General features: G+C 37.6%; 1 protein-coding gene across 16 annotated transcripts in view; it reads left to right on the top strand.

The window, feature by feature from the left end:
• The window catches only part of RBFOX2 (RNA binding fox-1 homolog 2), a 333,110-nt gene that overhangs the window by 281,591 nt on the left and 35,552 nt on the right, over nt 1-15,967 (top strand). For 10 of the 16 annotated variants that reach the window (XM_049884313.1, XM_049884308.1, XM_049884318.1 and 7 more), the window contains 2 exons: nt 11,271-11,417; nt 14,453-14,506. In XM_049884313.1, coding sequence (XP_049740270.1) covers nt 11,271-11,417; nt 14,453-14,506 — 201 coding nt within the window. The remainder of the gene's footprint in view (nt 1-11,270; nt 11,418-14,452; nt 14,507-15,967) is intronic. The other 6 variants (XM_049884311.1, XM_049884323.1, XM_049884322.1 and 3 more) reach the window with 1 other exon arrangement.

The raw sequence follows: 15,967 nt of genomic DNA, 5'->3' as shown, positions 1-15,967 counted from the left end.
AAATATTGTAAGGAAAACTGAACCTTCCCCCCTCCAAAAAAAAAATATTTTTTAACTATATAATATTATGGCCATAGGGCTTGAGCCCTAGAAATCAGCTTGAATTGGGTTCAGCTCCCAGCTTTTTCCATTTACTAAATGTGTAACCATGGGAGAATTATAATTCTAAGGCTCATTTTCCTCACTGGTAAAAATGGTGGCAATATTTCCTACCTCATAGGGTTATTTTTAGGACTAAATAAGAAAATGAATATAAAGTACTTAGTACAATGCCCAGCACCTAGTAAATGCTCAATAAATATTAGGTATAATTACTGTTAATAAAAAAATTATTTCAATTCAAAGAAAGTGTTATAAGCAGTCTTTGACTTATAAAATGATACAGATTAACAGACCACCCAGTTTTATGTCTTTTTCTCTTTGGCCATTTCTTCCTTCACACCCTTCAGAACTAGCACCCTCAGAGTCCTCCTGATGTAAGCAGTATTTTCAAAGTGAATTTCATAGTCTGCTCTGCAAAAATGAATGAATGAATGAATGATATGTGTAATATATGCTTGGGGAGAGAGGTGAGTTCTCCCTTTTGGAAATTCACAATGAGTATGGATTATTAAAGTCTTTGAGAGGACCTATAGTTAAGAAACTTATTAACTGTTTAGTGTTTCCCAAATTCATTTGATCACGAAACCATTTTCTACAAAATACCAGTTAACATCTGCAGAACTGGTATTCTACCCCTAAAGAAGCGCCGCTGTATGGTTTTTAAAGAGCATGCATGCACGCATGAACACATACACATACATCTTTATATACGCTTAAAACAATTTTGGGGCTATGATCTTTCCATGTGATCTTCTTGGATATAAAATATTTCATCGTCTTATATAAATCATTCAGATGTAAAATCCCGTGATATAAAAAATTAATGACATTTTACTTTCTTGTGAATTCTGAAGTAATGTAAATTGTCCCTAATGAAAACTTTGTTAATAATTGCCTAATTTCAAAGCTATATGAATTGCACAGTAATTCATGTGGCAGCTCTACTTTTAGCAGTTAATATAAATATGTATATCCTTTGATAGGTTTAGTCTTTTCAGAACCATGTCCCTTGCATGAAATATGACTGACTTTGTACTGTTGTGAAAATGTCTAATTCATCCTGCAAAGACAATTCACTTCAAAGCCTTGTCTGAAGTCCACTCCACCCCACTCCCCACAAAGATACTGAGCCCAGTTAGAAATCATGTATACTTCTGTTCTTAATACCATAAGATCTTTGGAGCAAATGTTGCAGAAGATAAAGCTTTATGTGATTGACCTTTTGTCTGTGCAGGAGGTTTACAAGTTAAACTGTTCCTAATTTTATAATAGATAATGGTAATGTTAGATTCAATTATTTTTTTTTTCCTTCACCATGCCAATAATATGAAATGAATGGGCTTTTCAGCCCACTTCTGACTTTTTTATAAGAGTTCCAGCCCACATTTTGAATGCAGACGTAAATATTTGTATATAACGTATATAATCATTAAACCAACTAAACATTCTTTGTGTTATAATATTCTATAGGACTTAGAATCTGACATCCCAAAATACTTTTTTCTTATTTTTTTAACTTGTAGTGAAATTGCAAAAATAGTACAGAAAGTACCTGGTACTCTTCACTCAACTTCCCCTAATGTTAACACCCTCACATAACTGTAGTACAGTTTTCAGAACTATGTTACGAGAAGCTTTGTTACAATATGTTAGGTAAAATATAGACTTTACTGGAATTGCACCAGCTCTTCTACTAACATCCTTTTCTGGTTCCAAAATCCAATCCGGTCTCACAGTTACTTGTCATTTTTCTTTATTCCAGAATATTTTTAATCATCCTCAGCTTCCATCTGAAGTAGTTCTAGGCTCTAAAGAACAGAAAAAGAAAAAAAAAATTGTGTATGTAGACTTGATGTTGTTAGGTGCCGTCCAGTCAGTTCTGACTGATAGCAACCCTTTGGGCAACAGAATGAAACACTGCCTGCTCCTGCACCATCCTCACAGTTGTTGTTATGCCTTAGCCCATTGTTGCAGCCACTGTGTCAGTTTATTTCGTTGGGGGTCTTCCTCTTTTTCGCTGACCCCCTGCTTCACCAAGCGTGATGTCCTTCTTCAGGGACTGTTGTTGCCAGGTGCCGTCCAGTCGGTTCCGACTCATAGCGACCCTATGCACAACAGAACGAGACACTGCCCAGTCCTGTGCCATCATTAACAATCGTTGTTATGCTTGAGCCCATTGTTGGAGCCACTGTGTCAGTCCATCTCGTTGAGGGACTTCCTCTTTTCCGCTGACCTGTACCTTACCAAGCATGATGTCCTTTTCCCCAGGGACTGATCCTTCCTGACAACATGTCTAAAGTATGTAAGACACAGTCTCACCATCCTTTCTTCAAGGAGCATTCTCAAAGGCATCAGTTCTTCTCTGGTCTTCCTTATTCATTGTCTAGCTTTCGCATGCATGTGAAAAAAAAGATGCATATGAGGCAATTGAAAACACCATGGCTTAGCTCAGGCGCACCTTAGTCTTCAAGGTGACATCTTTGCTTTCCAACACTTTGAAGAGGTCTTTTGCAGCAGATTGGCCCAGTGCAATGCATCTTTTCATTTCTTGACTGCTGCTTCCATGGGTGTTGATTGACAACTTCATTCTTTTCTCCATTTATCATGATGTTGCTTATTGGTCCAGTTGTGAGGATTTTTTTTTTTCTTTATTGAGCTGTAATCCATACTGAAGGCTGTGGTCTTTGATCTTCATCAGTGAGTGCTTCATGCCCTATGTTTCATTTCTGAGAGAAGCTGCTTGTTCTACCCCAGCTTTTTATGTAAACATTGGAAAAGGCTCTCATTCACTTGAGGTACAAAGATGCTTATTTTGAAAACAAGCAATATCTCCCAAAATATTTTTTACGAGTCAGCTGAAAACAAGCATAGACCATGTTGCCCAAGTAAAATATATACATACAATACTATGAGATTTTATTAAACACGTATTATTGGTTCCAGGTTACTTTGGAATACACACATCTAATTTGCTTCCTCGTGAAATTGCTCTAAAACTGCAATAGGTAGTTTTTGTGTCTGTATGTTTTTAGAAATATAAACCTGCCAAAACAGAAGACCAGAAGAGACTATACCATAATTTTGGAAGCTGAAAAACAGATGGCCAATTAGTAGCTAACTTAACAAATACAAATGAGCTGATCTCTAAGCCAGTAATAGGAGACAGCTGAGAAATAATTTAGTTTACACCACAAAAACGTTAAGAGTTCCAGAAACTGGTAATACCAGTTAGAGTATTGGAAGAGTCCTCTCTGAAGGAAAGACTTAAAGACATATAAGTTGGGGGTTTACCCAACTTAACGTAGAATGAATCACAAAGTCATCCAGCCCCCCACCCCACTCACTCAGAACTTCTAGTCAGTTTTTTATCTACTCTTCCCCCTCAATTCATACTCATGAACAAACGACTAAGGATTACTGGATACCCAAGGAAAGCCTACAACATGGACGATAGACAACCAAGAAGAAATTTGAGGGGTAAAAGATCATGCAGGAAGTGGGAACCACTCCCTCTCCCTTAATTACCAAAATGATCTTTTATATCCTCAGAGAGATAAGAAAAGCTAACATACCCACTAAATAAGATGGGATGCTAGTTTTGGGGGGGTGGGAGTGGGCAGAATCCAGAGAAGAAAATATGCCCTTGAAATTAAATACATGACAATAAAATGAAAAAAATTTATTGAAGGGCTAGAATATGAAATTGAAGAAATAAAAGTCTATAGTGTCTTACCTACAATTCCAATATACACAAAGTTCTGAAAGTCAAGTGATTTTTTAATAAGTTTGGAGCAAAACTGACAATCTATTTGTAGTCATTATGAATTCCATTTATTTGAATATGCATACATAATGCAAAAAGAAAAAAAATCGCTGCCCCAGGTCTCAATGAAGGTGCTACAGTATGAGTTATGCACCATATTGCCTTTCTAAAATCCTTAAAATTCTGAAACCTGGTATACATTTGGTCCCAAAGGTTTCAGATAAGGTTTCTGGAACCTATACCCCAGAAAATAGCACCAAAGGGCAAAGAAATGGAAAATACTAGAGAAAAGATAAGAAATTTAGAGGACCAGCCCAGAAAATCCAGTATCTAATAATGCAAGATCCAGAAAGGGAGAATCATCAGTGAAATAATTCAAGAAAATTCCCCAGAACTGAAGGATATTAATTTCTAAATTGAAAGAGACCACGGAATGCTTACAAAATCAGTGAAAGTAAAATAAGTCTATATGAAGGCACATCACTGTAAAATTTTAGAACACCAGAGATAATTGCATGATCCCACATGCCAGAAAGTCAGAAAAAAGTTACACGCAAAGGTGCAGGAATCATGTTGACTTCAGATTTCTCAACAGCAGCACTGGATGCTAGAAGACGATTGAGAGTTACCTTCAAAATTCTCTAGGAATTTTCTTTCCAACCTAGAAATCTATACCCAGCCAAACTATCATTAAAATGGAATGATCTCAAAAAAAATTTACTGTGCTAGATTGAATGTCCTCATTTCCTTTTCTTTTCCTTCAGTCTCACAGAGGTAAAAATAAGAAGTGACTCCCACAGAAGAAAAGCAAGAGAAGAAATAAATATTGAATAAAATGAATAATCCATAAACCAAAATATTATTCCTGAATTCATCAAGAGATTCCTTAGTATCTCAGATTATGTATTAAGTCTTGTTATGGTAGAGAGTTGGAAATTGATGCTTCATCTTGTATTGCAGAGTACTCTTTCAGACGCTGTCAGAACATTTGTTCACAATGAATGTATAAATAGTTCTCTTGTTTCATAGTAGAGTCAGAAAAATGAATCTACTTCTCTACTTAAAAGGATTCTAAAAGTTTTGAGTCATCAAAAAACGCTTTCAATCCTCATTTCTAGAGAGATTTTACAACTTAAAAATCTCATTTGCTATTAAATGTAAAAAGTCGGGGCTCCCCACTTGTCAGACTGCCTATAAAACAAACAACACGTACAAGGAACGTGCTTCTTAGTTCAATCAAATATACGAGACCAAGTGGGCAACTCCTGCCTTCAGGCAAGACCAGAGGCAGACAGGGACGGAAAACCAGACAAATGGAGAGGGGGAACCCAGGGTGGAAAGGGGTGAGTGCTGTGACATTGCAGGGATTATAAACAATGTCCCAAAATAATGTGTGTATAAATTTTTGAATGAGAAACTCACTTAAGCTGTAAACTTTCACCTAAGGAACAATTAAAAAAAAAAAAGTCCCAGGCTCCTCTGCAATGCTAGATAAGCTAGACCTCACTTGGGAAGACAGGTTGTTTGAAAGGTGGATGTATAGGCTTTAGTCACATGATCACATTAGAGCAATGCTGCTGCCAGTCCTTGCTGTAAACTGTCAGTAAACAGACTCCAGTCTCTTCTGTTTCATTCCCTGCCCAGTGAATAAATCAGGCCAGGGAATGACCACAGAAGGGGAAAACAGAGCCCTTAGGAGGTTGTCTTTAAAGTTGCTCAGCAGCTAACAGTAGAAAATAAAGTAAACCAATGCTGAATTGACCGAGATTTTTCTGAGAACATTTTCCTGTCTACTTTTCACAGAGTGAAAGCCTAAAAACCCTTTTTATTTTTTCTCTTTGATTTGTCTATTTAACAATTAATAGTTTCTGTTGGGATATAGGGTTGCTGTGTGTCGGAATCAACTCAACAGCAACGGATTTGGTTTTTTTTTTTGTTGTTTGTTTGTTTTTTTGGTGTTGGGATAAGCTTAGAAATAGAGAAAGCTAAATGGGAAATCTGATTTCATCTAATTACACTCCATATAGCTTGACCAATATTATATATTTTTGTTTCCACTATGTTTGCTGTTGTTGCTTGCAGTCAAGTCGATTCCGACTCATGGTGACCCTCTGTGTGCAGAGTAGAACTGTGCTCCACAGGGTTTTCAAGGCTATGACCTTTTGGAATCAGATCACCAGGCCAGTCTTCAGAAGCATCTCTGGGTGGGTTTGAACTGCCAACCTTTTGGCCAATAGTCAACCACTTAACTGTTTGCCCCACCCAGGGAATCCTCCACTATGTACGGAAATCGACTTTTCAGCCCCTTTGAGTATCAGCTGTGTAGTCCTCTGGCTTTTTTCCTAAGTAAAATTCATTGTGCCTTTGCTGATACTCTTTTCTCTCCCTTTTCTTCCCCTTCATAGCTGACCTCCTCTTTGTCTTCTCTCAAGATAAAACACATGTCATCTCTTCAGTAGCCTCCCCTGTCTCTTAACCCATGCCTTACTCCCATCCCAGGAGAACCATTGTTCCTCCAGATCAGGGACCTGAGAAGATGAGAGAGAATGGGATCCACAAGTGCTCTCCATTCTAATGGGAACAAAAGGAGAGGATAGATGTAGTGCTAGAAGGGAGGTGGTATAGCATATGAAGTTGGACTGCCGAGTTTTGAATTTCTATTGAGCCCTTTACTATGTGACCTTGGGCAGCTAACTTAACCTCTCTATGCCTTCGTTTCTTTCTCCGTCAATTGGGGATAATAATACCTTCCTCATAGTGTTAATATGAGGATCGAAGAAAATGATACATACAAATTGGCACCTTTGAATTAAGATGTTGGCAAAGAATATTGACTATACCATGGACTGCCAGTAGAACAAACAAATCTGTCTTGGAAAAAGTACAGCCAGAATGTTCCTTAGAAGCAAGAACGGCAGGAGTTTACCTCACATACTTTGGACGTGCTATCAGGAAGGATCAGTCTCTGGAGAAGGACATCGTTCTTGATAAAGTAGAGAGTCAGCGAAAAAGAGGAAGACCGTCAATGAGATGAATTAGCACAGTGGCTGCCAACAATGGGCTCAAGCACAACGATTGTGAGGATGGCACGGGATCGAGCATTGTTTCATTCTGTTGTACATAGGGTCGCTTTGAGTCAGAACCGACTCGACAGCACCTAACAGCAACAAAGTACAATGTAATATAGTGGCTAAGAATATATACTCTGAAAAAATATTTAAAAAAAGAACATGTACTCTGGAGCCAGCATATTGCCTGGCTTCAAATCCTTGCAGTCTTTCTATCCCTCAGGCTCCTCAACTGGAAAATGGGGCTGAAAAACAGGACTTACTGCTTAGGATTGTTGAAAGAAGTAAAATTTGTAAAATTACATCAGGGCCTGGCAACTAGTAAACACTATTTAAATTATTGTTATTAAAAGCTCTAGATCAGGGTCTGGCATAAAGCATATACTCAATAAATTGTTGCTGTTTACAGGAAACTCCCATTTTTCAAAAAATTGTGTAAGTGGAAAGAAGGAAGGATCTGGGGTTTGAAGTAGGTAAAAGCAAGTTTGAAAAAGTATTTGTAGAAAGTAGGAACATTAATTGACTGGAGATGCTTGATAAGATTGCTGGCCAATATTGAGAGCCCTTTTTAGGTTGGTGACCATGCATCTGTTGTGCTATTCAGCAGCGCCGTTGAATAATTTTCCTCTAGCAACAGTTACTGGCCTGGGTTCGGGCTTATATAAAATTGGTGGTGGGGTTCATTCAGGGTTGCAGTTTTTGTAGGCAGTTTTAACCAAGGAGAGTCATTGAAATGATAGGTTCTGAAACCCGAGTTGGATAGAAAGGGATACAGATAAAGCCTCAGAGATAGGGAAGTGAGGAGTCAATGTTTGCAGGTTTTGAAGAGGTCAGCTAATTGTTGTGGTGGGAGTATTTGAGCAAGCAAACTGAAAAGATAAAAATGGGGTGTTTGAATTAGCCATTTTGGTGGTAGAGCAATTTCAGGTAATGACACCAGCAAATTAAAATATTTATGTTAAAAATCTGAGGGCTTGACTACAGAACATAGAAAGATGTTTGCTTCCAATACATCTATAAAAGGACTAATCCAGAATTTATTAAAAAGAAAAACTACAAATCAGTAATCAAAAGGCAGTCAGTCTAATCGAGGATGGTCCAAGGATTTACATAAGCATTTTACAAAAGAGGATATCAAAATGGCCAATAAACATGTGAAAAGATAATCAACTTCATTAATTATCAGGGTAATGCTGTTTGTTACAGTCAAGTCGATTCCAATTCATGGCGACCCCATGTGTGCAGGGTAGAACTGTTCCATAGGATTTTCAAGCCTGTGACCTTTTGGTAGCAGATCACTGAACCTGTCTTTTGAGGCACCTCTGGGTAGATTTGAACCACCAGCCTTCAGTAGTAGTCAAGCACTTAACCATTTGCACCACTCGGAAATTCCTCTGCCTGCCACTAGAATAGTTAAAATGAAAATGACAATACTGTGAGCAGCTATATCTCACCTAAACCTGGTTGACAGGAGTGTAAGTTAGTACAGCCATTTTGGAAAACTAACAATGTCTATTAAGACTGAACATACATATTTTCTTGACCCAGTAAATCCATTTCTAGATATCCCTGTTACCGTGCACCAGAAAACATGTAAGAGGAATGTCCTTCTTCATAGTCAAAAACCGGAAACAGTTCAAATAAATTCTGTATGTTTATTCAATGGAATAAGAATGGATGGATTACAGCATGGGTATATGTGTATATTACACAGATACATTGTTGTGTGAAAGAAGTTAGACCCGAAAGAGTATATATTGTATGATCCCTTGCTGCTAAGTTCAAAAGTGGCAAAACTTGTCTGTGGAGTTAAAAGTCAGGATAGTGGTGACCTTTTGGCAGGGAGATGGTGACCAGAGTGGGACTTGAGGAGGCTCCTGAAGTTCTATGTCTTGATCTAATTTGATGGCTACGTGGGTATATTTACTTGGCAAAAATTCATTCACCTGTATTCCTGTGATTTGTGCATTTTATTGGTAGGTTATCCTTCAGTTTTAAAATTTGTATTAAATCAGAAGCTGTGAGAGTTTTGGAAATGATAGTTCACATTTTCCACTTGCCGAGTATCCCTTGAACTAAATATTTCAAACTGTTAAAAAAAAATGTAGATGTTCACTTCAGGGCTGGAAAATGAACCAGTCTGGCTTCTGCCCTCCGAACTGTGTCTTCAGGGCAGCGGAGAACTCTCAACAGGAGCATGTCAGCACCTCAGCCTGCGAACTTGAACTCGTCATGAGTTTTCATTTATCCTTTCACCTCACGTACACTATTTCAGCTTAGCTGGACTACATGTGTGTTATATATAAATCTGTGGTTTAGAGCTTGTAGAATCCCACCTTTTTCGCTTTTCTCGGGGTGGCACATTGTCATCTCACAGATCAGATATGGTTTTCAAGTTTGAGAAGAGTTGCCTGGGATCCAGCTGTGAGATGTGAGAAGCACGTTTGAAGATGCTTGAATGAGCATCAGTTGTAATTACTGCTTATTGTTTTGATGGCATGTTGTTATCCATGTTGCTGTTTTAGTAACTTAGTGAGTTTCAACTATCAGTGGAATTTGTTTTGTTAAGTCTACATTGTGCTCAGATTGGTGATTGAAAACCTTACACTTTCGAAGAACATTGCTTCATAGCTCTTCCCTTTTCTGCTATTTTTATATTGCATGAATCAGTGCACATTTAGGCCATCTGCAAGGCCTGAATGGCATGAAATAAAATGCTGCCATCACTTGGATTGTCGTTTAAGAAGCTGGTATTTATTTGGAATTTGTTCCTGATTATCCTCTATATTTTGAAGTCTCAAATTTCCCTTCAAGATGGTTGCTAACATCTCTTAAGCCAGAAGTATCTCTGATTCCATTTCTTGTAGCCAGAACCTTGAGTCAAGAATCCGTTAGGGACTCAGTTCTGTCTCAATTGAGATAATAAGAACAGTAAGTTCCACTCCTGTGTTAAAAGGTTTAATCTGTTCAGCAAGCCATCCAGTTTGACATGCACTTCACAGGGAGTAGTAAAAACATAAGGGTTTTAAATTGCCACATGAATACTTCAAATAAATTTTTTTTTGCATGCCTAGACTACATCACACCTGTTAGATATTTGTCAGAAATGTTTCTCACATAGCAACTTTCGGGGGTGTAGGGGAAAAAATTGGAACCCTGGTGGTGCAGTGTTAAGAGCTCAGCTGCTAACCGACAGGTTGATGGTTCAAATCCACCAGCCGCTCCTTGGAAACCCTACAGGCCAGTTCTACTCTGTCCTGTAGGATCTCTGTGAGTCGAAATTGACTGGACTGTAACGAGTTTGGTTTTGTTTGTTTGTTTGTTTTTAGAGGGAAAAAAATTAGATGGACACACTTCTGGGATGCTGCAAGAGAGATGCAGGATTAAAAATGCACACCTACACTCGCTCATATATGTATATAAATATATACATGTCCAGCATTTACGTGTTGAGTAGTAGATTAGTCAGGGTCCATAAAAGCCTTTCGAACTGTTAGTTTCTGATGTGAAACCCAAGTTTGCTCCCTGCTGCAAAAAGAGGGTTCCCCTGTGCTAAAGTTAGCTGGAGTTGCATTAATTCTGGGGAGTAGAGATTGGTTCCAGAGTAAGCAGCTTCAAACAAACTGCCAATTGTCACGAGATGTCTCCTCTTCATAAATATTATAATACATTGGCAACACAGCAGTCCTAAACTCTGAAACTAATAGAATGAAACATAAAAATACTCCCTTATTTCATTTCTTTGAGAAAACCTGAGATGATAGGCCAAAAACACACTTACTTCTTACAACTAGGTACTACAGGATTTTCATTTTCTAAATAGAAATACTTCAGAAATAGAAAGCTCTACTAGAAGTCTAAGAATAAAGATACTGTTCTTACATCTTCAGTTATCCTAATGTATTTCCTTGTGATCTCGGGCCCCTCGCTCAGTCTTTCTGTGTCCCTTGTCTCCCATTTTGCTAATAAAACTAAAAAACCCGTTCCTGTCGAGTCGACTCTGACTCACAGCGACCCTATAGGAGAGAGTAGAACTGCCCCATAGAGTTTCCAAGGAGCGCCTGGTGGATTTGAACTGCCGACCTTTAGGTTAGCAGTCATAGCACTTAAATGTGCTGTCTAAATAGTCAAAAGATCTACATTTTGCTTGTAGATTATAGCATTTTGAACATAGATGACATCTTTTTTTTCTCTCTTTGAAGGGACAGCTATAATTTTGCTTACAAACATACTGTTTGAGAATGGTTGGAATGAGGGAGGGCTTTAATTGTTATACATAATACTTGTGGAGTAATTGTAGTTATTTTTCATTCACTGTTGTTTGTTCCTTTGTTTAGCAGACAGAAGGGGGAGCACAGACAGACGGCCAGCAGTCACAGACACAAAGTAGTGAAAATTCAGAGAGTAAATCTACCCCTAAACGGCTGCACGTCTCTAATATTCCTTTCCGCTTCCGGGACCCTGACCTCCGACAGATGTTTGGGGTAAGTCTCTGAAGGCTTCTTACAGATTTTAAATTGAAATATAATTTAATCCATCAGATGTGTTATTAGCCATTAGCGCTTTAGAATAAAACTACAGATAGATGGAGAAAGATCCAGAGGTATATTGGTATGCTCATCAGTCTTTAGATACCTTTTTCTATCACCTGGTCCACTCTAGACATTAGAGTAAGTTTTGCAGGTTCTCACAGACATAGGACAATCATGTGTCGTATTTCCCTGGGACTGAGGGGCTTCTTGGGATGTGGGACTTTCAGTGCTAAAACCAGGAAAGTCCCTGACAAACCAGGATGAGTTGGTTGCCCGACTCTCACACCAAACTTAGTAAATGTATTAATAACATGCTTAGTTTCACCTAGAAGAGCCAACATAAGCATTTTTTTAAGAGTAGTAATTCCTAAACTTGTCTGCACATTAGAAGTCACCTCGGGAGCTTAAAAATACTGATGCCCGTGTCCTATACCCAAACACTGTGACTTAATTGGTCTGGAGTGGGGCTTGGGCATTTTTATAAGATTCCCCCAGATGATTCTAATGAACAGATAAGCTTGGAGACCACAGCTTATTCATTCGGTAACATTCTTGGTTGTTTCTTTGCCTTCCATACAAGCCCAATACAGTATTGCCTTATCCTCCTCAACCATAGGACCAGAGGGACAAAGCTCAGGGATCGCTGTTACAGCCCTGTCCTCCACCTTTTGCAATGTCTAAGAAGATACATAATGTAGAGAATACATGTTTCGAGGTGGCCCAGTAAAGTGGGAAGTGTATGCTCACTTAAAGCACAATTAAAAAAAAAAAAAGGTAGAAAGTGTGTGGATTTGAGCATCAAAGAGCCAGGGTTCATATTCTACTCGTATGTGACCTTGGGAAAGTCATTTAACCTCTGTGAACTTGAATTTCATTTCCGTAAAAATAAGAATGGTAATTCCTACCTTTCGGAGTGTTATGAATTAAATGGTATCTGTGAAAGCAGGTGGCCATACCTCAGCGTTTTTTTTGTTTGTGTGTTTCCATGCTCATACTCAATAGTGTCAAGACCAGTGTCTACCTGGTTTATAAAGGTTGGCTTGTGGAGGGTTCAGCTGTTTATTTCCTCTTAAAATTTCTGTCATGAAAACAGAAAGTGTAATAGCAAGGATTTAAGTTCTTGGAAAGTGAACAGCTTTTGGGAAGTAAGTCCTAATTGTTGACTATGCTATGCTAGAAAAACAAACACCCTTTTTAAAATCTGGGCCGTGGCCGCTTCATGGTGACAAGACACTGGAACAAAATTTTATCACTTCTGGTGGACTACCTGGATGCATTTTAAGGCCAAGGTAGAAATGTAATGATGTTCTTGAAGTATTTGAGTAGCTGTTACACATAAAATGATAGCTAGCTATTCTTCATCTCTACAGAAAAGAGCAACAGAAAACATAAAGGGCAGCGTAAGGGACTTAGCTTACATGGAAGAAGAAACTTCCTGAGAGCAGGAGTTAGTAGATTCACTACTGGATGATCAGAGATAGTGTGGAATTTTTGTCTCTGGAGGTCTGTGAAAATGGGGTCCATTCTCATCTCTCGGGGAGGTGTGCTGTCTCTTGAGTCAGAAAAATAGTCTCCATTGAAGATCTGCCTAGGCTTGTTAATGAGTGATTTCTTGATATGTATTATGCCCTTCCATAAGGGACAAAGTGCAAAAGAAATAGATTTCCCTTGCAAGGAATTCCTGGTTGTTCTGTCTGCTTCCACATGATTGGTCCCTCTTCCAGAGAAAGGCAGTAGCGTTGTTAAAGAGCAGGAGACTTTATGCTCTTCTTTGATTAGCTCCTTAAACTTGACAAATAGCCTCTTTCAGCCTTACTTTCCTTAACCAGAAGAGGAAGGACATCCCTTGCCTAGGAGGATGTTATAAGGATACCTTAGAAAATGTAAAAGAAAACAAAACTCTGAAGCACTGTACAAGTCTTATTTTTACAAGGTAGACGTAGAAATAAAATGCCCTCCTACATAAAATAAGACATATTTCTCATTCCTTGATTTTTCTAATTTTCAATTAGATCCTGAAGCTGGAGTCAAACCCAGATGTTTTACTCTAGGAAGCTGGAGCTCTTTCAGTATATGCCTTTTAGTAAGGATAGTAAGGATTCAAACCAGTAAGAAAGCATGGCTTCTCTTTTGTTCTTTTTATTTTTCACATTTCCCAAAGTCTGATTTGAAATCCAAGCGAAAAAGGTAATTGGGTATATGAGGCTAACACGCAGAGGAAAGTGTGAGCCAGCAAGATACCTGGAGATTGATTATGCATACCTTCAGTTCACTTCATCCAAGTATTGATTTAAACAGTTTTGTCACTGTCTAGGTAGCCGCCCCTCCTAGTAATAACTGTTCTGTGTATGACCTTTAATCAGCTGTTGACCTACGTAACAGTAGTTTATACCTTCCTGGTATCTTTATCTTTAGTTGTTTTTCCAAATGTTAAAATATTTTTAAAATTACTAAGCAAAGTTGTTTTGAAAAAATATTCTTCATGTTCATTGCAGAAATACTAATTGCAGAAATACTAAAGTGACCAATAAATGGAATCATCCCTAATGTCCAAAAAGAAATATAATGGGCTATCATGTAGCCTATAGAAATGATAACACAGATGCATATTTACTGAGTTGAAAACTTGTTCATGATGTAGTATTAAAAAAAAGATATAGTATTAAGTTTAAAAAAAAAGGTAAGTTATAAACAATATGTGGAGTTTATCTGATACATATATGTGTATGTATATATCTGATATTTATGTGTCTGATTGGTGTATGTATAAATGCGTAAGAAAATTTAAGAAGACTGTGTACAAAATGTGAAGATGGTGGGGTTGCAGATGATCTTTTTTTCTGTCCCTTTTCCTTTTTTGTGTGTCTTTATTTTCTAGTTTTTGTATAATAAATATGGTTTACTTGCATAAATTAAAAGAAGGGAGAGGAAGAACAGCCTTCGGTGTGTATTGACCATAAATAAATGTCTTTGTTTTGTCTCTGCAGCAGTTTGGCAAAATCCTAGATGTAGAAATAATTTTTAACGAACGTGGCTCTAAGGTAAGCTCCATTTCACTATCCAATGTGCTTGGTTTCTTTTTTAGTTTAGTTTTATTTTAAATAGTAAATATTCAGAAAATGTAAGCTGTGTTTTAAGCCTGCAAAAAAGTATGCCAGGTATCTTGCTTGGCTTAAATTGTGTCTAAAAATAAGCAATCCCACAGCCAAACCTTATCCTAATACTTAAATAATTGGAAGAATAGGAGCAAGAGACATTTTAGGAGAGGATGTGGCAGTAGGGAAGATAAGGTAGGAGATACCAGTCCTTTATCAGACCTAAGTTTAGCCCAAGCTTTCTTATTTTAAAGGAGGGTAGAAAAGGCTGAAAAAAATGAAATTCTGTTAGGAACTCTATCAGAACAATTCAGTTTTCTTAAACCAAACTTAAAAATAACATCCTTTGAACAAATTTAATATTTCATTTATTCAGATGACTTGCTGTCTCTTTTGTACAAATTTAACTAGGTTTGAATACAGTGAATTTGACCCGTCTCTCCTTAAAGTTATACCCAGTTAGAGAAGCTTCAGGATGTAGAGTTGCTTCAATTACAAATACAGTGAGTTTCTGTTTTTCCATAAGAATGAAAGTGACAGTGTCCAATTTGATGTCTGTACCCTCTTCTGAAGGTAGTCTACGGAAGAACTGACATTTTTCATTAAAATTACTTTTCTCTATTAATTTGTTTTAATATTTTAAGTTCCCAACCTATATGACTTTTTATGTACTAAAATAAGCCACAGTGTTTTTAGGAATGAGGGAATGGTGGTGGGAAAAAATATTTGATGAACTGGATTTTGGGTAGTTTTCTTTGAAAGAATTCTTCCTCCTGAGCAGGTGAAATCCACCCCACCGAAACAATCAGCTGTGTCCAAGCCTGTAAATATTGACCTTAACTATGTTCAGTTCTGCTGAAACTTTTACAATGAAGTAATTTTTAAATTAACTTTAATTTGGTCATCTCTGCTGAACTGTGAAAACAGCTCTTGGCTGTGACTAAATGTCCTAAGAATGTCATTTAAGAATTTGAGAAAAGCTAAGTAAAGCTAATAAATGGGCTAAGATTTACCCTCTTCAATTTCCCACTCCAAATTCACCACCCTTTGAGGGTTGATAGCCCACATGCACTGTTGTCTATGCCTCCTGCCCCATCTGTGCTAGGACAAATGTATGCACTGTTGTATGCTCCTGATCGTGATTCCCTTTCCCTATAGGATGTATCAACACTAAAATGTTTAATTCCAACTATAATAGTTATTTGTTAACGCTTAACGAGGTAATTATACTCTAAGCTTCCAGTTTTCAGTTAAAACAAAAATGATCACTATGCTTATACAGAACTTTCTCCAGCACTTAACTTGGTAAGTATTTTTAAAGTGAACTCTATTCAGACTGCAACCAGTAAGACTGTTTATTGTATAGTTCCTTTGTTGTGTAGTTTGCTTTTATTTTTTGTGATCTTC

Source organism: Elephas maximus, chromosome 4, assembly GCF_024166365.1.
Source record: "Elephas maximus indicus isolate mEleMax1 chromosome 4, mEleMax1 primary haplotype, whole genome shotgun sequence".
Lineage (NCBI taxonomy): Eukaryota > Metazoa > Chordata > Mammalia > Proboscidea > Elephantidae > Elephas > Elephas maximus.
This window is presented reverse-complemented; position numbering and strand designations above follow the sequence as displayed.